This window comes from Diceros bicornis, chromosome 35 (assembly GCF_020826845.1).
Source record: "Diceros bicornis minor isolate mBicDic1 chromosome 35, mDicBic1.mat.cur, whole genome shotgun sequence".
NCBI classification, from domain to species: Eukaryota; Metazoa; Chordata; class Mammalia; order Perissodactyla; family Rhinocerotidae; genus Diceros; species Diceros bicornis.
In genome coordinates this window covers 31,680,441-31,704,291 of record NC_080774.1, presented here as the reverse complement: position 1 = coordinate 31,704,291, position 23,851 = coordinate 31,680,441, and the positions used below count along the sequence as shown (strand labels likewise).

Genomic DNA, 23,851 nt, shown 5'->3' with positions numbered 1-23,851 from the left:
CTGCATTTACTAGAACTTGCGAGAGAATATCAGAATAGCAGACTCAGCATTGGTGTCTTGTTCTTGCTTGAACGAGACTGCCACTACTGTTTTGTGTTCAGCAAGATATAGGTTACTGGTTTCTCTGCATATACCTTCCTCTGCCTGCAGGGACAGCCTTGGCCGCACTCGGTGATGTGCCATGCGTGGCATTCCCGCTGCCAAGCACTGTCGTGTGTAATGCCTCAGGACCCAGTGACGTTCCAGGACGTAGCCGTGGAGTTCACCCAGGAGGAGGGGAGCATCTGGGCCCCACGCAGAAGGCGTTGTACTGGGAAGTGATGCTGGAGAACTACAGGAGCCTGGCGTCCCTGGGTAAGGGCAGTCCCAGGACCACCGTCCACACTGGCCTGGAGGGCAGCACCAGGCAGCACCCTGGGAGGGACGAGGGACGAAGGTGCCATCTTCCCAGATTGTCTGCTTAGCTGATGGGAAGAGAGGAGACATTAATTAATTTAATTGGCAAGTGATTATTTTTACATTAATTAAACACAGAATCTTATAGATTACAATGAAAACATGCATGATTTTGAAAGATGCAACAGACACTTGGAAAGAGGTTTTGGACTTGCAAAGGCATGTTTGCCTACCAATCTTTGAGGCCCGGTGTGAACCTTCTCTGCCTGTAGGGGTTGGAGAATGAGGAGTCACTTTCTCTTCTCTATCCAAACCGTGAATCCCGAAGCCTGAGGCCTCTGACCTTCGGATTCACACTTTGATGTTCAGAGGACATGGACTCGGGGTATTTCTGTTTCTGCTGCTTGTCCTTTGTGTGATCAGGAGTGGGAGCCTGAGGCTGCCCCCCACCCCTGCCCCGTCATTCATGCTGCAAAGGTCCTGAAGGCAGGGAAATGGAGGCAGGGCTCTGGGCTCACCCCTGTCACCGGCCCCAACACCTACACCTCTTGTCTTTCCCAAGCAAGGCGCCAGGATTCAAAGCCTGATGTGATCTCCCAATTGGAGCAAGGTGGATTGCCCTGGATGGTATGGAGGGCCATCCCTAGGGACCCCTCTCCAGGTGAACAGGCGGGAAGGAGTTCTGGGAGCTCACGCACAAGGCTGGCCAGCAAGCTGATGGTTTCTAGAAGCGCTGCCACAGAGCCTTCACCAGGGGAAATCAGGGCTGCATCGGAACAGTCCCTGCGCAGGAGCCGCCTCCTGCCACTCTGCTCCTCTCCTGCGTGTGCCTGGGCCCCTCCCCAGCTGCACTTTCTTCTTCCTCCTCTCAGGGGCACTCCCTTCCCCGCACTGCCAGGCATTCTGCCCTCTTGAGAAAATCCCCTCAGTGGACAGTCATGCCGCTTTCGCCTCCCTTTCTTTCCTCATTCCCTCAGTTACCACAGTTCCCGCAGCCACCAGCCTCTCTCCCCAGGCTCCCCACGGTGCGCACCTTTTGTCTAGTCGGGTCCAGAGAGGCTTTCTATCCCCGTTTCCAGAAGTTCTTGCACCTCTTCCCTCCTCCTGCCCTCTCCTCCTTGGTTTCCTGACACCACACCTCATGCATTTGCCTTCCTCCATCTCCTGTCCCTGTCACCCTTTGCTCTTCTCTGTTCATTCTCACACGCTTGCAGAAGGACCAGACCCGATGGCCGCCCATACTGAAAGCTCGCTGTCTGCACCTGGCACCTCTGTCCTCCCTGCACTGCAGCCCTGCCCTCCCCTCGGCTATCTCCACGTGGACCCGCAGCTGTCCCTTCAAATTCAGCACAGAAACCCTTTAGTCACCTGACCCTTCCTGTCCCTCATCCTCTGCAGCCCCTGTCTCCTGGTTCTGATTGAATCACCCATACACTGCCACCCCCTTTGTCAACCTGTGCCATCATGGGCAGTGGCTGGAATTTCTCCATTCCTTCTCTCTTCTCTTAATCCACTTTCAGTGTTGCTGTTAGGCAGGTCTACTAGGAACATCTTCGTAACCATGGCCACCACCTGCCAGAACCCACACTGTGATTCCCTGCTGCATTCAGCCTCAGCAAGACTTCACATAATCACTTTCCAGTTCACTCAGCTCCTCTGTTCCTTGTCCTCTCATGCCCCCTCTCCTAGGGTGGATTCTGCATGTGCGGTTTCTGCTTATCTCCTCATAAGTCAGTGGCCCCCTCATCGACTCAACAGTGGCTATAGGTTGCCTCTGATAGCAGCAGGAGAATGGGTGGAATGGGACCATCCTTACAGACCTGGTGAATTGGTGTTTCAGAGATGTTAACTGTGGCAGCTTACAAAATGGGCAAACAGGGAAAAGAGGTTGGAGGCTGAGAGATTAGTGGTGACATTTCCCAATGACCTAGGCACATGGTGACTCCAGGTAATACCTTGATCTGCTTTTCCTCCACTAGTTCTTATCCTAGTGATTCCCCTCATCACCACTCCTTGTGCATTCTCAAGGTCCTAGTTTTCACCCTTCAGTCATTCCAGAAAGGCAGTCCTCATTTGCCTCACTTATCAGCACTCCTATAACCACTTATGTGTCCATGGTCACTTCTTTCTTGCTGCTGTGCATAGTGGCTTACATCACATATTTCAAATCAGCCAAAGCCCAATATCTCTGTTTGGGAAATCAAAGAATAAAAGTAATAGAAACATATTATATGTGGCTTTGACTAGCTCATGCTTTCTGTCTCTCTAAATGGTCAAATATCCTCCACTTTTTATTTCTTTCAGACCAAGAGATCAGATCTGGAACTGAAGAATCAAATCTGAAGCAAGTAATTTCTAAAGAATTTTCCCAGGATGTGATAATCAACAAAGGTAAAGATAATGGAATCTGTTACTCCACCAGAGAAGGCCCAGAATCTCTGGGCTGTTTAAAGAGCCCTCTAGGGCAAATGGCATTTACCCATAAGAAGAGCCTGACTCAGGAGAACATTCATGAAGATAATGGATTTGAGGGAGAGTTTAGACAGCAATCAAACTTTGTTACTCAAAACAAAATAACTTCAGGGAAAATAATGGATAAAGATGACAGTGATGACAGTAGCTTTTCACATAACCTAGATCTAAGTAATCATCAGAGGATCTACATGAGTGAAAAACCATACAAATGTGATAAATGTGGGAAATGCTTTAGCTGTGGTTCGGATCTCACTCAACACCAGAGTACTCATACTGGAGTTAATTCATACGTTATTAGGTATCAGAAGTTTGGTGCTAGGGAAAAACCCTTCAAATGTAGAATTGTGGGAAATCTTTCAGCAGGGGAACACACCTTGTACAACATGAAAGGTGTCATGCAGGAGAGAGACCATATGAGTGTAATATATGTGGGAAGTCATTCACACACTGGGACTCGTCTCTTGTTCTACGGCAGAGAACTCATACTGGAGAAAAACGCTGTGAGTATCGTGAGTGTGAGAAAGCCTTCAGCCAAAGTACGTGCCTCACACAACATCAGAGGATCCACACAGGAGAGAGACCTTATGAATGTAGTCAGTGTGGGAGGGCCTTTAGCCAAAGGTCACATGTAACTCTGCACCAGAAAACTCATACTGGGGAGAAACCCTATGAATGTAATCAGTGTGGCAAGGCCTTTATTCAGAGCATTCAACTTACTCTACATCTAAGAACTCATTTGGGAGAGAAACCTTATGAATGTACCGAATGTGGTAAAACCTATAGTCATAGCTCACCCCTAATGCAACACAAGAGGATTCATACTGGAGAAAAACCATTTGAATGCAAAGAATGTGGGAAAGCCTTTACCCAGAGCATCCAGCCTACTTTACATCTGAGAACACATACTGGAGAGAAATCCTACAAATATATTCAGTGTGGCAAAGCCTATAGTTATAGGTCATCCCTAATTCAACATAAGAGGATCCATACTGGAGAAAAACCCTTTGAATGTAATGAGTGTGGGAAAGCTTTTCGATGGAATACACACCTTACTCAACACCAGAGAATTCATACTGGAGAGAAACCTTATAAATGCAAAAAATGTCACAAGTCTTTCAGCAGAAGTACACACCTTAATCAACATCAGAGAACTCATTCTGAAGAGAAACCCTACAAGTGTAATGAGTGTGGGAAAACCTTTGGTCAGAGTGCATATCTGACTCAACACTAGAGGATGCATACTGGAGAAAAACCTTATCAATGTAAGGAATCTGGAAAGGCCTTCACTGTAAATGCATACCTTGCTCAACATCAAGGGATTCATAAGAGAAAGAAACCTTTATAATGTGCCAATTACAAAGAAATTCAGACTGGAGAGAAATTCAATAAATGTATTTAAGGTGGGAAATATTTCAGCATAAACACAGGCATTCCTCAACATCAATAAATTAATAAAAGAGAAAAACCCTATAATGTAATTGTGGAAAATATTTTACATGTCATGTATTCAGTAATAGTTAATATACTCATCATAAAGAAAACTAAGAAAGTGAAAGGTATGTGAAATGTTTTACTGTAATATTATCTCATTAAAAATTTTAAAACACTGGGGGGAATCTTATAAATAACATTTTTAAAACCATGGAGTCATACATGAAAGTTAAATCTTCTTATACATCATGTTGAGTTTCTGGAAAACATGTAGAAATAATGTCTGTTGAATCTATAAATGATTCTAGATCATTTATATGATCTATATATATCAAGTTATGTATGAGAAGGTGAGGCTCACACTTCAAATCTGATGCCCTACTTTATATAGACGTAGCTTTAAATACTGTAGATCAGGGGTCAGTAAACTATGGCCCATGCACCAAATCCAGCCTATACCTGTTTTTGTAAATAAAGTTTTATTGGAACATGGTCACATCCCTTTGTTTATATATTGTCTATGACTGCTTTCACTCTACAAAGGCAGAGTTGAATAGTTGTGACAGAAACTGTACAGCCTTGTGTTAGATTACTAGGCTGCTATAACAAAATACTGCAGACTAGGTGGCTTCAACAACAGAAATATACTTTCTCACAGTTCTAGAAGCTGCAATTCCAAGATCAGTGTGCTGGTAGGTTTGGTTTCTCCTGAGGCCTCTCTCCTTGGTGTGTAGATGGCCACCTTCTTGCTGTGCCCTCACATGGCATTTCCTCTGTGTGTGCCTTCTGGTATCTCTTCCTCTTCTTATATGGACACCAGTTCTGTTGGATTTGGGCCCCATCCTTATGGCCTCAAGTATTATCTTAATTATCTCTTTAAAGGCCCTATCTTCAAACACAGTCACATTGGGGTTTAGGGCTTTGTTTTAACCTGTTCAGGCTGCCATAACAGGTATACCATTCACTGGGTGGCTTATAAACAGCAGAAATTTATTTCTCCCAGTTCTGGAGGCTGGAAAGTTCAAGAACAAGGTGCTGGCAGATTCAGTGTCTGGTGAGAGCCCTCTTCCAGGTTCATAGACATTGTCTTCCCACTGTGTCCTCGTGTGGTGGAAGGGACAAGGACTCTCTGGGGCATCTTTTATGAAGGCAGTAACCCTATTCGTGAGGGCTCTGTCTTCATGACCTAACCGCCTCCCAAAGGCCCCACTTCCTGGTACCATCACGTCGGAGGACAGGATTTCAACATACGGACTTTGGGTGGGACACAAACATTCAGCCCGTAGCAGGCTTCAACATATGGATTTGGAGGAACACGATTCAGTCCGTAATAAGCCTGCAAAGCCTAAAATACCTTCTGTAAAGGTACAGAATAAGTTTCTTGAACGCTGTGGGTTTAGATAATCAACTATAAGTAATATATCAACATTTTACATTGTATAAAAATTCTAAAGCATTTAAAATTGGTAACTTAGGGCAACATAGTAGTCATAAGTTGTACCATACAGAGAAATAACGTTTTGTGCATTCTTGAGTTATTTTCTAAAAATTAGAGAAGGGATCTTTTTTCTGGAAAATGATGACAGGTATTTCTTTGAAGGTAATTCTCTGGCTTCTCTAATGAATCATTTTTTTAGTAAACTCAGTGTTCTGATCACCTCCTATTTACCACATCGATGAGGGAGGGATCCTCTGTCCTAAATAATATAAGATAGCCAAAGGCAGTTGCTATTTATTAGGCTCCTACTATGTGCTGGGCTCTGGACGAGGCTGGGAGATACAGAGGTGATGAGAGAGACCATTCTGTGGTGGTTTCTTGTGTGTCCTCTCCCCTGGGAACCTTGAGAGCAGTGCCCCCAGGTCCCAGCACCTCGCACCGAGCTTGGCATGCAGCAGGGCCCCAGTTAATGCTGAAGAAACGAATGAGCTGCTGCAGGTTGTACAACAAGCACTTGCGATGACTGCAGCTAAAATACCCGACTCCTGAAAATTAACCCAAAAACAGGTTTGACCATCCTTTCCAAGAAATGATGCTGGGTCAACTTTTTGTATGGAAATCTTTAACCCAACTGCAAAATCATATCCAAAAATCAATCCCAGATTTATTGTGGATCCAATTGTGTGAGGTAGAATAATAAACGTTGAGAAGAAAACAAAGGAGAGGGTTTCCTGACTTTGGGGTGGGCAGAGGTGACGCGACCAGGGGACAATGTGCTGACCCTGGAGGAAAAGATTGACTCCTTTGAAGTGAAGAACATCTGTTCATCAGTAGACACCAGAAAGAGCATAAAAGATAAGCCACAAAGTGGAGGAGGCTTTGTGCAGTCCACATGTCCAACAGAGGACTCGTATCTACAAAGAAAACAGGAGAAAATGGACAACAGACCTGAACGGACACTTCCCAGAAGGGGATTCCGTTGCTAAAACTCAAATGGGAATGTGTTCACCCTCATGAGTCTTCAGTGAAATGCAATTTGAGAACCCAGTGTGTTCCTGCCACGTGTTCACAGAATGTCTGCAGTGGGAGTTGTCCACAGCGGGTGCCGTGAGGACGTGGAGGATCCAGAACTCTCTTTAGTGCTGCTTTCCTCTGGGCCCTTTGTACTTTGCAGGGTTTTTTGTTGTTTGTTTTGTCCTCCCTGTTCCCTTCACGTTTCCCTTGATACTGCTTCTTCAGTCAGATCTGAGACTTGAAGCTCTTTCCGTTGAAATCCCGTTTTGATCCAGGAGCCCTGTTAATGCAGTGGGAAGGAGGAGGGGAAGGGGGAGTGCTCTGTAGTCCTCTGATTAATCTCAGGCTTCTCTGGAGCCTGTGTCTCTGGGATTTGACCTTTACAAGTCCTTCTCGGATTTTTTTTCCTGTTAAGTGAGAGAATGCTGGAGGGAGCTGGAGTTGGGTATTTCCCTTCCTCCCCATGGAAAGCTAGAGGGACTAGGTTAGGGTATTCCTTTTCCCCCAGGCCAGTGAAGCTCTGGTAGAAGCCAAGATGGTGGCTCTGGTAAAACCGTTTCCCTGGAGGGAAGGCTTTCTTGTGGACAACAGGCTGCGCTGGGTGTGTTTCAGAATGGTTGCTTTTCTTCTCTCCCTGCTGGAAGCGTGAAGGAGTTTTCTTTGATCTTCACCCCGAGACTGTGGTGGGGCTGCTGGAGGGAAAGCTCATGCAAGTGTGGAGGCCCCCATAAGTCTGGTCCCCTGGGGATATTAACTCTCCGCTGGTCCACACTGAGCCTCCAGAAGTTCACTCCTTACGTTTCAGTTTTGCTCCCCAGATCCCGGCTCCCGCAGAGGCCCCTGCTCCCTCATGCTGTGACTCTGTGTGTACCTGGCTCTCCACTGCTGGTGGTGAGAGTTTGTCCTGTGACCTCATTCTCTGATGGGTTTAAGAAGAGTTGTTGAATTTCAGTTTGTTCAGCTTTTCTCTTGTTGTGACAACAGGAGTGATGATCTCTAAGCTCCATACATATTGGACCACAAACTGGAACTCTTTTAATCTTTATAATTAAAATGAAGTAATTTTAGCTTATTTCCTTTGTAAAACCTTCCCTTTCATTCCTCCTTTTGGAAAAGGGAAGAGATGTCTTCAGGGAGTCTTGCTTTGTTAAAGCAAGGTGTCACAAATTGCTCAGGGCTGTGTCCCATCCGAGAATTAAAGCTCCCATTTGTTCAGGCCCAGAAGCTTGGATGCCAGGCCCAGACTCTCCAGGTGAGACGTGTGTGTAGGTGATTCACCTAGGACTTTAAAAGCAAATAGTCCAAAAATAAACTGCTCCATTAGAAAAGACTAAATCTGTAGAGTGTGGACTCCTGGTGTCCACTAGGGATGACCAGCCGGCTCCAGGTCGGGGGTGGGGAGGAAGCAGCAATTCCATCGGCAAGGATGAGTCTCCCTGTCTGTCCCTCCCCTGGGCCCCTTTTATCCTGGGCTGCATTGTTTCAACTCAGAGCATGCCTTTCATATTTAGGTGTCAGTCCTTGTAGCCGTCAGGTTGTGTTCTCTCCACAGCCATTAGCTGGGCCGCAGGAACCTGTGAACAGTTAGGTCTGGCCTCCTATGTCACCACCACTCACATGGTCAGGGCTCTTCCACACTGATCTCCAGAGACAGACACAGGAGACGTATGCGAAGGAACCGGAACAAGGCTTTATTCTAAGTTGTGGGGAAGACACGAGGGTTCTGGGAGACAGACGGGGAGAAGGGAACAGTCTAGGTGGCAGGGGGTGTCCCCGCTGCTCCAGGACTGGAAGGAAAGTGGCCAAGTGCCGTCTGCTGTCTTCAGGACTGACCACTGGAACGGGATAAAGGGGCCCAAACGGGAAGGCTGCTCCTCCTGTGCCTGGCAGAGGTGGGGCTGCTCGGAGTGGAGGTGGGGACAGACACGCCCCTAAAGGCACCTTGCTGGCGGTGGTGCTGGGGCCTCAGGTGGAAGTAAGGCGTCTCTTCCTGGGCGGGCCCCTGGGGATGAGACTTAAGGAAGGGGCAGAAGTGCCTCCAAACCCAGGGTTCTTCCTAATGCTGGGTCCTGTAGTCACCATGGGGGCGCTCTGGGGAGGGGGGCCCAGGTGTTCAGGCCCGAGCTCCCCCATAACTGTGTGTGGCGCTCAGGGCCCCACCTGTCTGTGTTGTGATGCTGAGTGCTGCAAAGGCAGAAATCAGATCTGAGACAGCTTTCCTGCTCCCAAAGCCTGTATGTGCTACCGAGACCCACAGCCTGAAGGGCGCTCGGCTTGTGCTGCCAGATGTTGATTGTTGCTGCCTGGTGCTGGGCCCAGCATTGGTCACAGCATTGGTCAGGGCGCTGGGCATGTAGGTGGCAGCTCCAAAGCCAGAGACATGGGCTGTGCCAGAGGGGACCACAGCTGGGGTGGCAGCAAAGGCTGACCAGGTGCTGGTATGGGTGCCCCAGGTAGAAGGTGTGGGTAGTCAACTGCCAACAGCTCCCCGTGTGGTCCTGCCCAAGGCTGGCCAGCCTGGAGCAGAGGTTGGGGCCCAGGCTGGGGCTGGAGCTGCCAGTGTTCCATCCTGGAGACAGCTGTGTGAGGTGGTGGCTCCATGCTGCTGCCCAGAAGGGGCCCCAGATGTGGGCTGGGCAGTGGCTCCAAGGTTCACGGGAAGGTTGAGAGTTGGGGTGGGGCCGCAGAGCCTCAGTGCAGACAGGCTGGCGGTGACTGAGGCCATGCTGTCACTGGGGGAATCGGAAGGGCCTGGGCAGTTGGGAGGATGTTCCCATCGGAGCCAGGGGGAGACCCCAAGAGGAGAGGCTGCAGAGGTGGAGTGGTGTCCATGGGGGTGACCTCAGTGTCAGAAGCTGGCTGGGGAGCCAGGCCTGCAGATGTGCTGGTTGAGGGGCTTGAACTGACAGCAGAAGTGATTGGCAGGCCGGTGGAGGGAGGCGCACTAGGATCGTGGTGGGAAGGGGGCACTGTGAGGGGGAGACAGGAGGGTCTGTTCCCATGGGGGAGGGGGACTCCACTCTGGAGGTGCTGGGAGCTGCAGGGAGGGAGGGGTTTGGGGGCCTAGGTGACAGGTCAGCCCTGCCTGATACTGGGGAGGAGGCCAGGGGATCTTGGGTCTTCCTCCGTTTCTCCTGCTGTGGAGCCATGCTGGGGGCTGGAGGGACAGCTGTGGAAGGGCGGTCCCTGCAGCAGGCACGGGGACAGGACAGGAAGGCTCTGTGGTCCCACAGTCCCAGATGGCCTCAGTGTCACCCTGCCGTGCACTGTTGATGGCCCAGAATGCTGCCTCCTCCTCCGAGTCTAGGTCTTCCACGGTGACTCGGAAACCCACGTCGGCGGGTGGTGGCAGCCTCAGAGGGTCCCCTCGCCTGTGTGGCAGGAGAGGAATCTTTGGTTTTCAGGGCCTGGAACTGTCAGATGTGGGTGAGCAGTTCCTCTGGGTTTGTGTCTGCCCTCTTGTTGCCTCTGCATCCTTTCCAGGCTGGGTCTTCCTCTGGGAAAGCATGGAGGCTGCAGAGGGAGCCCCAGGGCCCTCCTCGCTCACCGTCTTCGCTGACCTCTGGGGCAGCCAGCTGTGGGATGTGGCCGCACCCCTCCTCCTCTGCCCTGGCGGGACCCCTCACTGGGGCTCTGTGAGCTGGTGATGGCGTTTCGTTTCAGACAGGAGCGCATACACGAGGTCTGAGATTCCTGGACGCCTCTATCTTCTGACCTTGTGATGTGGAGGTTTCTCTGCAGAGGCCCAGGCCTGGGCACGAAGGAACAGAGGCCTCCCTGGACCCCCAGGGGCCTGAATGCAGACGATGCCCCCAAGGTTGTCAGAGCCCCTTTCCTGACCGTCCTGCCTCTCTATGACTGGAGGGTCTTCCTCCTGCTTGGCCGTCTCTCCCCTGCTGTCTCCCATCTTCTCCCTGCAGGAGTCCTGGGCACACCTGCGTGTTGTGGGAGGCATCGGGGTGACTCCCTGCTCCTGGACCACCCGAGGGTGACTTTGCCCACAGCAGATGCCGAGCTGCAGGACATCTCGGAGGTGTGACCGGATAGTAGAGCCTTCCTCTGATGGCCAGGCCTGCAGATGGAGGTGAGGACCCCCAGAAAGGAGCACAGGGTCTTCCGGATCACGGCCCATCGTCTGGGAGTTGTGATGAGAAATCGCGAGTGTGGAGTCACTGGATTCCTGTAGGGCGGCCTGCGAGTGGATGGCGGGGTGTGGACAGCTGGTGACCCCGGCCAGCCAAGGGAAGTCGGTGGACGCGGTGAGGGGGCTGGAGGCGGCCGAGCCCTCTTGGCAGGTGCTGGCCCCCAGGTGCCCGGGGTGGGGGTGGGGGGCACAGCCTGCCCTGGGAACCGCCCATAGTGCGCGTGGGTGAGGTCTGTCCCCCAACAGAGAGCGGGGCTCTGAGCTTTCTCCGTCAGGTCCCAACTCAACCAGAGGCCAAGTGGGCACTGTGTGGCCTATTGCTAGGATGCAGCTTTGGAATGTGGGGGAAGAATGGATGTGCGCGAAGATTCTGGAGGGAAGGTCGCGTGTGCAGAGGACGCACGAGGACCTGGGGCGGGACATACTTAACATATGACCCAACAGACCCCCTCCTAGGCGGTGAACCCAGAGGAATCACAACTTACGTCCTCACAGGAGCCTGTGTGTGAATGTTCTCGCTGCCTTATTCAAAGTCCCTCCTATGGGACTACTGAGGTTTTCCAGTTTTTCTTGAGTGAGTTTGTATGATGTTAGTTGTCCTGGGAATAACACCGCGTGTATGAATTATTTCACAGTCTAACTAGACAGAACATTTTACAGTGAAATAAAACGTAGAGGCCCTACGGCCATGTGGATTCTTCACCTCCCACGCTGTCACAGTTGTCATATGGGCCACCTTTATATGACTAGAATGTCACCCTCTCACACTGCGGTGTCCTTCTCTCATTCAAAGTCATACGTGTATCAAGAATTGCAGAGGAGAAAAAGAGGCCTCCGCCTTACCCGGAGACCACCACGTCTGTCGCTCCTCCCCGTCCCTGGCGCCCCGGCTTCGCCTCGGCCTGCGGGAGCTCCTCTCACAGAGAGTCTGTGGCCCGTCGTCTGGTGAGGAGTCGCTTCGTTTTCTCTCAGCTCCGTCAGCCTGAGTTTTGGGTTTGGTTTTGTTGGGCTTTTGACCCTGAAGGCCGTCTTTGCTCCCCGTCGTGTCCTGGGTTGACCTTCTCCTTCAGCGCTTCAGAGACGCGACTCCGTCTCTCCTGCCTCTGTGTTTTCTGAGGAGTAATCACGGCCCCTCAAACTGGTTCTCTCACATGTGACACGTCGTTTTCCCTGACTGCTTGCAAGACTTTTCTTCCTCTTGGCTTTTTTATGAGGCTGATTCTGTGTCAGGGTGAGGCGTTCTGTGCTTAGGTCTGTGTGTTATAAATCTGTGACGTTTTCCACCATTCTTTTCCTCATATATTTCCTTCTGCACCGACCTCTTCCACTTTTCCCTCAGACACTCACCTGGCTCACAAGTTAGAACTTTCCATATTGTTCCACACATCTCCGAGGGTCTTGTAATTTTCGTTCAATCATTTATTCTCTTTCTTCTTTAGATTTGCCGTTTCTATTGATCTATAAGTTTTCTCTTTCCTGTTTCCTCCATTCTCCTCCATTTCCTCCATTATTGAGCCCATCCAGTGAATTTTTGATTTTGAATATTGTATGTTACCTTCTAAAATTTCCATTTGCTTCTTTTTCATAGTTTTTATCTCTGCTGAGAAGGTGTTTCTGTCCATTAGTTCCCAGAGTTTCTCCCTTTCCCTCACTGAGCGTGGTTATACTGGAGGCTCTGTCTGCTCGTTCCTGCATGTGGGGTATTTCAGGGCTGGGTCTGTTGGGTGTCTTTTCCCTTGAGAATTGGTCAGATTTTCCTACTTCTTTGCGTGTTTTGTTGTGTGATTTTGGATGGTGTCCTGGACGGTTTGCTTCTTATGTGGTGAGACTGGTTCCTGTTAGAATCCTCTGCAGATGCTTCCATGTCCTTTCTCTGTCGGCTGATGAAGCATCGATGCAGTGGAGGTCGAGCTGCGTGTTGTACTTGCCTCCTGTCGGCCGCTGTCCCATCTCAGGGCAGTTGTGGTGACGTCACTGTGCCGTCTGTGTCCACACGCTGAGGTCCCGCTCAGGGGTTAATCTGGGGGAGAGTGGGGTTATATGGTATTTCAGTTTCCAGGCCTCTGCTCTGCCTCTTTGGGTCTGTTCTGTGCCTGTGGCTCAGGGGGAGCCCAGGACTATGTTGGTTCATCCACAGACTGAAATAGCCCCTTCTCTAGCTCTCTCCTCTTCAGGGTTCTCCCACGTTCTCAGGCTTCACGGCTCCTCTGACGTGTTCCTCAGAGTGTTTTCGCCCTGTGACGTCATGCAGATCCACAGGACTCGGTCGACCTTTCCGGTGAAACAGCAGAGAAAAGAAAGAAGAAAAGAACGGGGGTTCCCCCACACTCTTCAGACCCCCGGGGTCTCTTGACCTGCTCCCTTGTCCAGAGACGCAGGGAACTTCTCAGGGCTTGGGTGCCTCTGCCAGCGCTGAGGCTGCAGGGGAGACTGTAACTGGGGAGAGAAAAACAGAACAAATGGGGGTGGCCCCTCACTCCTGGACACACAAGGCCCCCCTTTCCCAGTAGCCGGGTTAGGAATAAGGGGTTGACCCCAGAGTTTTCAGTGTCAGCGCTGCTGGGCTTCTCCTGCCCTGGGTGCGCTGGGAGACGGAGGAGGGAACAGCCCCCCACGATCACCCCGCCACAGGTGGTTCTTCAGTGTGGGATTCCCGTCCCTGTCTGGCTGGAGTTGTTTAATGCTTAGAGTTGTCAAGGACATGCTTCTTGTCCTGTGTGCAGAGTTTCATTTGTCACCTGAGAGAGAGAGAGGTTGTGTGGGCTCCCTCCATCTTGGCCCAACCAGAAGTCTCCCGTCACTTTAAAATAAATGTATTCATGTTGTCGCGTATGGCAAGATATCCTTCTCTTTTCAGGCCGAATAATATTCCATGGTATGGATAGCCCACATTTTCTTTCTTTCTTTTTTTTTTTTTGCTGAGGAAGATTTGCCCTGAGCTAACATCTGTGTCAGTCTTCTTCCACTTTGTATGTGGGTTGCCACCACAGAATGACTGACGAGTGGTGTAGGTCCAGGCCTGGGATCTGAACATGTGAACCTAGGCTGCCAAACTGGAGCGCCCTGAACTCAACCACTACGCCACAGGGCCGGCCTCTCCCACATTTTCTTTATCCGTTCACCTGTCGATGGACACTGAGTGGTTTCCATGTCTTGGCTGTTGTGAGTAACGCTGCAGTCAGCACGGGAGCTCAGAGATCTCTGTGAGATCCTGGTTTCGATTCTTTTGGATGTGCACCCACAAGTGGGATTGCTAGATGGTGCTAAGTGAAATACGCCAGTCACAGAGGGACGAGTACTGCGTGATTCCACTTAGCTGAGGGCTCTAACATGGTTAAACCTACTCTAGGTGATAACACTGCCTTGTGTAACTGAAATTTGCTAAGAGAGGAGAACTTCAGTGTTCTCACCAAAAAGAGAAATCATAATATGTGAGGTGCTGGATGTGTTAATTAACTTGATGGGGGGAGTCCGCACACAGTGTATCAGATCATCAGGTTGTAAGTTATATTGTCACTTCCACCCCAGTAAAGCTGAAAAAGGAAGAAGACAAATGTCGACCTCACAGAAACAGAGAGTAGAATGGTGGGTGCCAGGGGCCGGGGAGGGGCCGGGGAGTCGCTGGTCAGCAGCAGAAGGGTGCGGTTGTGTGAGATGAACGATCTAGAGAGCTGCCCACAGCGCTGCGCTGTAGTTCACAGGACATGGCACGCGCTTCAGTGTTTGCTACGAGGGGCAAGCTGTGTTAAGTGTTCTCACCACAGTGAAAAATCGCACGATTTCTGGTGACCACAAAATACTTCACGTATATAGCTGAAGGAGGAGTACAGCAAATATCGAACTCTAGAATTAGGTAACTTCCAAGAAGTAAGAAGTAGGATTGTTTGACAGTGAAAGAATTACTATCTCACTAAATGTGTGGTCTGAAAGCCTTAGGGATGAGATTCTTTGACCCAAGGAGATAGAATAGTAGAAAAAGGAGTGTGAGTGTCAGATGGTGGTAGTGATGACAGACAGCAGGAGACGTCCTTGCCAGACTTATTGCTGGTCCTAGGAGACTCGCACTGGCTGTGTGACCCTGGGCAGTCACTGTGCCTCTCTGAGCCTCTGTCTCCACATGAGACTAGTAATCCTGCAGAGCCAGAAACCCGAGGCCCTGGTGTCAGAGGGACGTGGGCCCTGCTGCTGACCTGACGTGTGGCCCAGGGCTGTGGAGGATGCCTGGCTGTGCTCTGGCACAGAGCCGTCCACTGCCCTGGCATCCTGCACACTGGGGACTTGGGAACAGTGGAGGCCGTGCCCTTAGCTGACACAGAGGAGACGGAGCAGAACATGGAAGATGTGCCTCTGAGCCCACAGGGCCTGGAGACCCAGGACCCGGGGAGGCCTGGGGGAGGAGGGGCCTCCTCCTCTGTTAGCACTCGGGCCTGGGCACTCGGGAGCCCTGGTCCTGGTGAGGGGACCTCGTCTGCCCTCCCCTGCTGGGACACCACACATGCGGGTCACCTTCTCTGCCAGCCTTTGTCCCCCCTTTACAACCCTCTCTTCCAAACGTCGTGGTGACACTTTGTCAGTTTCCTTCTCCTCTGCTGGGGGCTGCTCTGCACCCACCAACACGGCCCCCACCTCTGATTCCAAGAGTCTTGGTGTGGACAAGACAGAGAGGCTATCTGGCCAGTCCTTCTCACTTTCCAGAAGGTGAGTGGAGACAGGAGTGTTTACTGGGCTCGTTGACATTGTGGTGACAATATTAACTCCAACAGCTGTGACTCGTCCAGCACTCAGCTTGTGCCAGGCTCTTTTCACAGATTAGCTCCTGAAACCCCACAGTCCCCTGTGGTGTCAGTTCCCGTCCTGCACACAAGGAAACTGAGTCTCAGAGAGGTGATGTGACCTGCCCAGAGTCACACAGTACAGCAGTGGACAGGCTGTTATTTCACAAAGTTTTTGTCTAAGTCTAGATGCCAGAGACATCGTGTTGTCCTGTTGCCCAAGGACATGACACCCAACACTGGCCAGATGATTGAAAGAAGTTTATTTGTCACATATGCTCCAACCCCAGGGAAGGACACCATGCAAAATCACTCGTGGGTTGCACCAGGGAGCAGAGTAAACCACTAGGGGTTGTGGGAGGCAGGCTTTGTAGTAGCAAGAGGGTGAGGTGCCCCCTGGTTCCCATGGGAAGATGTGATTGTCTTGTTTGAATAATTCATGGGCTAGCAGGGTTAGGTGAGAACCATTAGATTAAGGACTAGATGGAATGCTGGTCCAGCTGATAGGGAAACTACCTGGATTACAGCCTTTCCTGTTGGGTAGGGGGCATATCTGTCAAGAGCAGGGGAATTCACAGTTAGGCCTTGAGGGTCCTGTGAGGCTCAAAGATGTCCAGGCAGCACGTGAAATTTTAGTTCTTACAATACACAGGGCATTAGAAACCAGGTTTGTCAGAGAAAGATTTTCTGTCTTCTAATGTTAATCAGATTCGCATTAAAAAGTGCAGGTTACAGCTAGGTAGTATTCTAAGCACACTTGCATTACTAGTAGCAGATCCTCATTACACCAACTTTTTCACATAATCACTTATGAATTAACAATAAAAAAACCCTAAACACCTTTGGTTGAAGTGTAACTATTTTTACTGAGTTTTGTATATGGACAACAATGGAAAAGGATTTGAGGTGAAGAAAATACTTTAGGTAAATGGTTATGTAAAACAGAAAGTGCAAATTGGTTTTGATTGGGAGTAAAGTAATGGAGAGCTGTGCATTGACTGGCTGCCTTGTTACCCAGAAAGTGGCCATCACGTTCCTCTCACCCAGGTGTCTGTGGTTTTTGAACTCTGTTGAGAGTTCCTCTTGCCTTTTTCTGTGGGGCTCCCAGTTAGCCACTGGGCTGATAACTGAGCCAGCGTGGAAACTACTGTGCCTCACCTCTGCATTTTCTGTGCCCTGCACGCAGGTCAGGAGGCTGAGGAGGTGGGTTTTCCCGAGGCCCAGCCCAATGCAGCATGCATCTGTGGGCGTCAGCAAGGCGCGTACATCTTGTGACACCAGCTCCAGCTCTCAGAGTGCACCTGGCCTGACAGAACCCAGCGTCCATAGGAGTTGGGCAGAGCACTGGGCTGCTCAGCTCAGAGGGCCCAAGTGCACACCTGTGGGGTTAATAGCATGGGTTTGGCCTTCTGGGCAGTGAGTGCTTTCTGTTCTATAAACCCAGCCAGCCTGTCCCACCTTCTGGCCTCCGTCACCCTCTATCTGTGATGAGACCAGGTTGAGTGTTGTGGGCCTCAAGCTGGGTGCCAAGTGAGGTACAAGGAGCTCATGGACACATATCAGTAGCATGCACACTGCAGATATAACATGTTTAGTAGAGGAATACCTTACTACAAGAAAATAAATGGGACCTTATATGCGCACAGTCCCCCACATTCTCATTATTCAAGAGCATAACCCAGGGATAGATGTCTATACCCACCATGGCCAAAGTTCTAGCTGAGAGGGGTCTGCCTTGGTGTCTTGACATGAGTACAGCCATGTTTGGCCGCTCCATTGACCTACAGCCACCAGCACAAAAAGAAATATAAAAGCTGCTTTCTGCGTGATGGGAACTGGCCTTTCTCCCACGGAGAGAGTTGCAAGTTGTAACATTTCAAGGCTCTTGGAGCATCGTAGCCCGGAATGGACTGGCCATCTGTGCCGGGCTGAGACGATAACCAGAGAGAACAATGCATGTACACAACTACTGGGCTGGGACGTTAGCCAAGGGGCTCAGTGCGCGTACGCCACTGATAACCATTTTGTGCATGGAAACACTAAATGCTTGCTCTGCAAACTCTGTAATTGCTTACTCTGAAAATTACTGATGGTATAAAAACTGCTGGAAACTGAGACCTGATGAGAGTTCCACCTGTGGAAGGGACGCCTTGCCCAGGACGAGTGATCCCTGCCCAGCCACGTCGATTGACAGGGCTCTCCCGGCAGTGGAGCGTGGATGTTGTGAGTAACTGATTTGATGTGAAGTAATTGATTTGATGTGTAGTAAGTGATTTGATGTGTTCTCTTTTCGGTCAACCTGGTGTTTCTCTTTCCAGTTGATTTGTGTCATTTCTCTTCAGCCGATGTGGGTGTTTTCCCTTTCCAGTCGGGCTGATGTTTTTTCCCTCTTAATATTTTTCCCTCTTAATATTTGACCTATTTGGATCTGCTTGCAGACTGTCGCCTTTACTATCCTCTATATAATAAAATATACCTTCAGTCCATTTGTTTGGAGTGGAAAGTGTCTTTTACGTCTCCGATCGAATCCCCGAACCTCTCATAACACTTGGCCATGCCACAAACATCCAGGAAAGAGAGAATGAGCTCGGATCCTTGCCAACACTCAGTGTTTTAGTTTTTTTAATACGATATTTTAATGAGCATAAGTTTTGTGTCTGATGAAGTCCTCATTAGTTTTTCCTTTTATGGTTGGTGCCCTTTGTGTACTGCCTAAGAAATCTTTGTCTAGTCCAAGATTGTAAAGATATTCTGTTTTATTCAGGACAAAATGGTGCTTTATGGTTCTATCTTTATAAAAGATAGAACCTTAATATAATTAAGGTCTCTGATCCATCTCAAATTAATTTTTGTGTGGTTGTGAGGTAGGGGAGTCAAAATTCTTTTTTATTTTTCTCATACGATTATGTGGTTTTTCCAACATGATTTGTTGACTAGACTTTCCTGTCACCATCACAGTCCATCAGCACCTTTGTGGTATATTAACTAACTCTATATGTGTGGGTCTTGTCTAGGCTTTCTATTTTGTTCTTTTATCTATTTGTCTATCTTATGCAAATACCACACTGTCCTAATTGCTGCAGCTTTATATTAAGTCTTCCAATCAGATAGTGTAACTCCTTCAACTTTATTCTTCTTCCAAATTATCCCAACTATTCTTGGTCCTTTGCTTTTCTATTAAAATTTTAGAATGAGCTTGTCGATTTCTGTTCATTAGAAAAATGTGTTATTTTATCAAATGTTTTTCTAGGATCTGCTGAGGACGTTTTAAATCATTCTGTTAATTAGGCTAATTAAATTGATTGATTTTCAAATATTAAACCAACTTTGCATTCCTTGGATAAACTTCACTTGGTCGTGATATATTATGCTTTTTTAAGTATTGCTGGATTGGATTTGCTAATATTTTGTTTAAGACTTTTGCATCTGTGTTCTTCTATCTGTGTTCTCTAATTTTCTTTCATTGTAATATCCTTGACAGGTTTTGGCATTAGGATTATTTAAGCCTCTGAAAAATAGCTAGAAAGTGTTCCCTCCCCTTTTATTTTATCGAATATTTTGTGTAAAATTGGCATTATTTCTTCCTTAAATGTTTAGTGGAATTCACTACCTGAGCCTGAAATTTTATTTTATTTATTTATTTATTTTTTGAGGAAGATTGTCCCTGAGCTAACGTCTGTTGCCAAACTTCCAACTTTTTTCTCCCCAAAGCCCCAGTGGATACCTTTGTGTCATAGTTGTACATGCTTCTAGTTGCTCTATGTGGGACGCTGCCTCAGCATGGCTTGATGAGCAACGCATAGGTCCGCACCCAGGATCTGAACTGGCGAACCCCAGGCCACAGAAGCGGAGCGTGCAAACTTAACTGCTACGGCACCTGTCTGAAATTTTAATTTTAAGAAAGTTTTAAATTCTTGGGCTTCTTTCTTTCTTTCTTTCTGTCTTTCTTTCCCTCCCCTTCCCTCCCCTCCCCTCCCCTCCCTTTCCCTTCTCTTTCTTTTTCAGTTATAGGGCTATTCAGATTTTTTTTTCTTCTTGTGTCAATCCTGGTAAATTACATTTTTCAAGGAATTATGCATTTTATCTAAGTTGTCAAATAGTTGGCACTTTGTTGACTTTGCTAATAATACTCTCTTATTATCCTTTTAATGACAGAAGTATTTAAAGGTATCTCTCCTTTTACTCTTTATATTGGTAATTTGTATTTTCTCTCTTTCTTTTCTTTTTTATAATTTTATTTATTTATTTATTTATTTATTTTCCCCAAAGCCCCAGTAGATAGTTGTATGTCATAGCTGCACGTCCTTCTAGTTGCTGTATGTGGGACGCGGCCTCAGCATGGCCGGAGAAGTGGTGCCTCGGTGCGCGCCCGGGATCCGAACCTGGGCCGCCAGTAGCGGAGCGCGCGCACTTAACCGCTAAGCCATGGGGCCGGCCCTCTCTCTTTCTTGATCAGTTTTACGGGGACTTATCAATTATATTCATCTTTTCAGATATTCAACTTTTGGCTTTGTTGATTTTCATTATTCATCTGTTTTCTATTTCATTGATTTCAGTTCTTAAATTTTTTCTTTTCTTTTACTTTCTTTGGGTTTAATTTTTGTTATTTTTAGTTAGCAGCTTAAATTATGGTTTTTTACCTTTTTTCTTTTCAAATATATGAATTTAAGCTATAAATTTTCCTCTAAGCACTGTTTTAGCAGCATCTAAATTTTGAAATTTGATTTTGAAATGTATTTTTATCATTCACTTAAAAATATTTTCTGATTTCCCTTATGATTTCTTCTTTGACATATGGTTATTTATAAGGGTATTTAATTTCCAAATATTTGGGGATACTTCAGTTATATTTTTTGCTTTGATTTCTAATTTTTTTTTTTTTTGTGAGGAGATCAGCCCTGTGCTAACATCCGCCAATCCTCCTCTTTTTTTGCTGAGGAAGACGGCCCTGGGCTAACATCTGTGCCCATCTTCCTCCACTTTATATGGGACGCCGCCACAGCATGGCTTGCCAAGCAGTGCGTTGGTGTGCGCCCGGGATCCGAACCAGCGAACCCCGGGCCGCCGCAGCGGAGCGCGCGCACTTAACCGCTTGCGCCACCGGGCCGGCCCCCTTTGATTTCTAATTTAATTCCATTGTGGTCTGAGAACATATTCTGTATGATCTAAATCCTTTTGAGATTATTAAACTTGTTTAACAGGCCAGCATGAGTATAATGTATTAGATTATCCATCTTGATGTCTTACATATAATATATAATATAATATAATGTGATATTATATAATATAAAACTTGAAAAGAATGTGTATTCTGCAGTTGTTTGGTATGGTGCTCTATACATGTCAGTTAGGTCAAGTTGATCAACAGTATTATTTAATTCTTCTGTATTCTTATGTTTTTGGTCTGCTAGTTCTGTCAATTATTGAGAGAGAATTGTTCAAGTCTCCTCCAAACATTCACAGACTTGTCTATTTCTTCTTTTACTTATGTCAATTTTTATTTAATGTATTTTGGAGCTGTATTATTAAGTATACTGTATAAACATTTAGGATTACTGTGTCCTCAGGAGGCAGTGGGTCTTTTATCATTAAATGTCCTTCTTAATATCTGGTAGTACTCTTTGTCTTTAGGTCTACTTTGTCTGATATTAATAGCCGCTCCAGCTTTCTTGTGACAAGTGTTTCTCACAAGATATCTTTTTTTCATCCTTTTCCTTTCCATGTCTCTGTGCCTTTATATTTAGAGGGCATCTGTTGTAAAGAGTATATAGTTGTATCTTGTTTTCCTTTTTTAATGCAGTCAAATAGTCTCTGCCTTTTAGATAGCGTGTTTAGTCCACTAATTTTAATGTAATTATCGGAATGGTTGGCTTTATGTCTACTATCTTGCTATTTGTTACCTCTTTGTCCCTTATCTTCTTTATTCCCTTTGCTTCACCTTTTATACCTTCTTTTGGATTAATCAAGTAATTTTTAGTATTCTATTTTATCTCATCTGTTGGCTTTTTAACTATGCCTCTTGTATATTTTTCAGCAGTTGCATTATAATATGCATTTTTAGTTTATCACAATATACCTTAAATTAATATTATATTACTTTAAAGAAAATTAAGTTATAGGCTGGCCCCGTGGCTTAGTGGTTAAGTGTGTGCGCTCCGCTACTGGTGGCCCAGGTTCGGATCCCGGGCGCGCACCGACGCACCGCTTCTCCGGCCATGCTGAGGCCGTGTCCCACATACAGCAACTAGAAGGATGTGCAACTGTGACATACAACTATCTACTGGCGCTTTGGGGGAAAAAAGGAGGAGGATTGGCGATGGATGTTAGCTCAGAGCCAGTCTTCCTCAGCAAAAAGAGGAGGATTAGCATGGGTGTTAGCTCAGGGCTGATCTTCCTCACCAAAAAAAAAAAAAAAAAAGTTGTATTACAGTAAAATTTGGTTTACTTCCTTTTATGCTATTGTTGTCATTGATTTTATTTCTGCATATGTTAGAAGCCCTACAATATTTTATTATATTTTTGCCTTAAACAATTTATAGATTTTTTTAAAAGAAAAATAGTATTTTGCACGTGCTCACAAATTTACCCTTTTTGTAATCTCCATTCCTTCCTGAAGATCCGGACTTTTATCTGAGATCTTTTTCCTCCAGCCAAAAGAACTTCCTTTGGCATTTCTGTTATTGCTTTTAATGAATTCTCGCAGGTTTTGATTTTCTGAAATATCCCTATATATTTTGCCTTTTATTTTTAAATAATAATTTTTGCTGAACGTGATTCTTAGTTGACAGGGTTTTTTTCTTACAGCACTTTGAAGACTTCATTTAGTTGTCTTCTGGCTGCCGTTGTTTCTGATGAGAAATTAGTCATAATTCTTTTTATTGTTACCCTGAATGGAATGTGTCTTTTTGTCATTGTTATTGTTCCTTTTCATCTTTTGTTTTCATTAGTTTGATGAGGTATGATCTTCTTTGTGTTTACTCTTTCTGGGGTTCACTGAGTTTCTTGGATTTTGGGGTTGATATCTTTCCTCAATTTTGGGGAAAAAATATGGCTGCTATCTCTTCAGATAATTATTCTTCTCCATTCTTTCCTCTCTTTCCAGGACTCCAGTTACATGTACATTAGAGCAGTGATTTTCAAAGTAAAGTGTGGTGTACGGACCTTTGGGATTCTTCAAGACCCTTTTAGGAGGTCCACAGGATAAAAAATATATATTTTCATAAGAATACTCTCATGAGTGTCCAACGTAGTTTTCCAGAATCTATATGATGTGTGATATCACAACAGATTGAAAGTTGAAGCAGATATGAGAATCCAGCTGTCTTCTATTACATTAAAGAGATTTGCAAATATTGTAAAATAGTGCCATTCTTTTCATTACTTTTCTTTTCTTTTGAAAATGTAGGGTTTCTATTCTGTTAAAAACAATGTTATTTATGTTAACATGTGTTATGGGTTGTGTGCCCCCCCCCCAATTCTTATGTTGAAGTCTTAATGCCTAGTATGTGAAAATGTGACCTTACTTGGAGATAGGATCTTTACAGAGGTAATCAAATTAAAATGAAGTCATTAGGATGATCCGTAATCCAATATTACTGTGTCCTTATAAAAAGGGGAAATTTAGAGAGACACACACGCAGGAAGAATGCCACATGAAGATGAAGCAGGGATTGGCGAAGAACTGACCAAGATTGGTAGTAAACCATCAGAAGCTGTGGGAGAGTCACGGAACAGACTCTTCCTCATAATCCTCAGAAGGAACCAGCCCTGCTGACACCTTAATCTGACTTCCAGCCTCTAGAACTATCAGACAATAAGTTTCTATTGTTTAAACCATTCAGTTTGTGTTACTTTATTACATCAGCCCTAGGAAACTAATACAACATGTATTGGGCATATTGTTATCTTAATGAATTAATAAATATTTCTAAAACTCCTCAGTGTTAATTTTTTTGTTTGTTTTTTTCTTTTTTGTGAGGAAGATCAGCCCTGAGCTAACATCCATGCCAATCCTCCTCTTTTTGCTGAGGAAGACTGGCCCTGGGCTAACATCTGTGCCCATCTTCCTTCACTTTATATGGGACGCTGCCACAACATGGCCTGACACGTGGTGAGTCGGTGTGTGCCCGGGATCCGAACCCAGGCCGCCAGCAGCAGAGAGTGCACACTTAACTGCTATGC

At 46.9% G+C, this 23,851-nt stretch overlaps 1 protein-coding gene across 15 annotated transcripts in view; it reads left to right on the top strand.

Moving 5' to 3' along the window:
• LOC131398511 (zinc finger protein 184-like) overlaps nt 1–23,598 on the top strand; it is a 40,690-nt gene extending 17,092 nt beyond the window's left edge. For 2 of the 15 annotated variants that reach the window (XM_058532119.1, XM_058532121.1), the window contains exons 2-4: nt 151–354; nt 959–1,057; nt 2,701–7,095. In XM_058532119.1, coding sequence (XP_058388102.1) covers nt 151–354; nt 959–1,057; nt 2,701–3,503 — 1,106 coding nt within the window. In that variant the 3' untranslated portion in view covers nt 3,504–7,095. Of the gene's footprint in view, nt 1–150; nt 355–958; nt 1,058–2,700; nt 7,096–7,175; nt 8,007–9,724; nt 11,037–11,691; nt 11,844–13,057; nt 13,267–23,283 lie in introns of those variants that run through there. The other 13 variants (XR_009216906.1, XR_009216905.1, XR_009216904.1 and 10 more) reach the window with 13 other exon arrangements.
• Nucleotides 23,599–23,851: the final 253 nt, after the last annotated feature.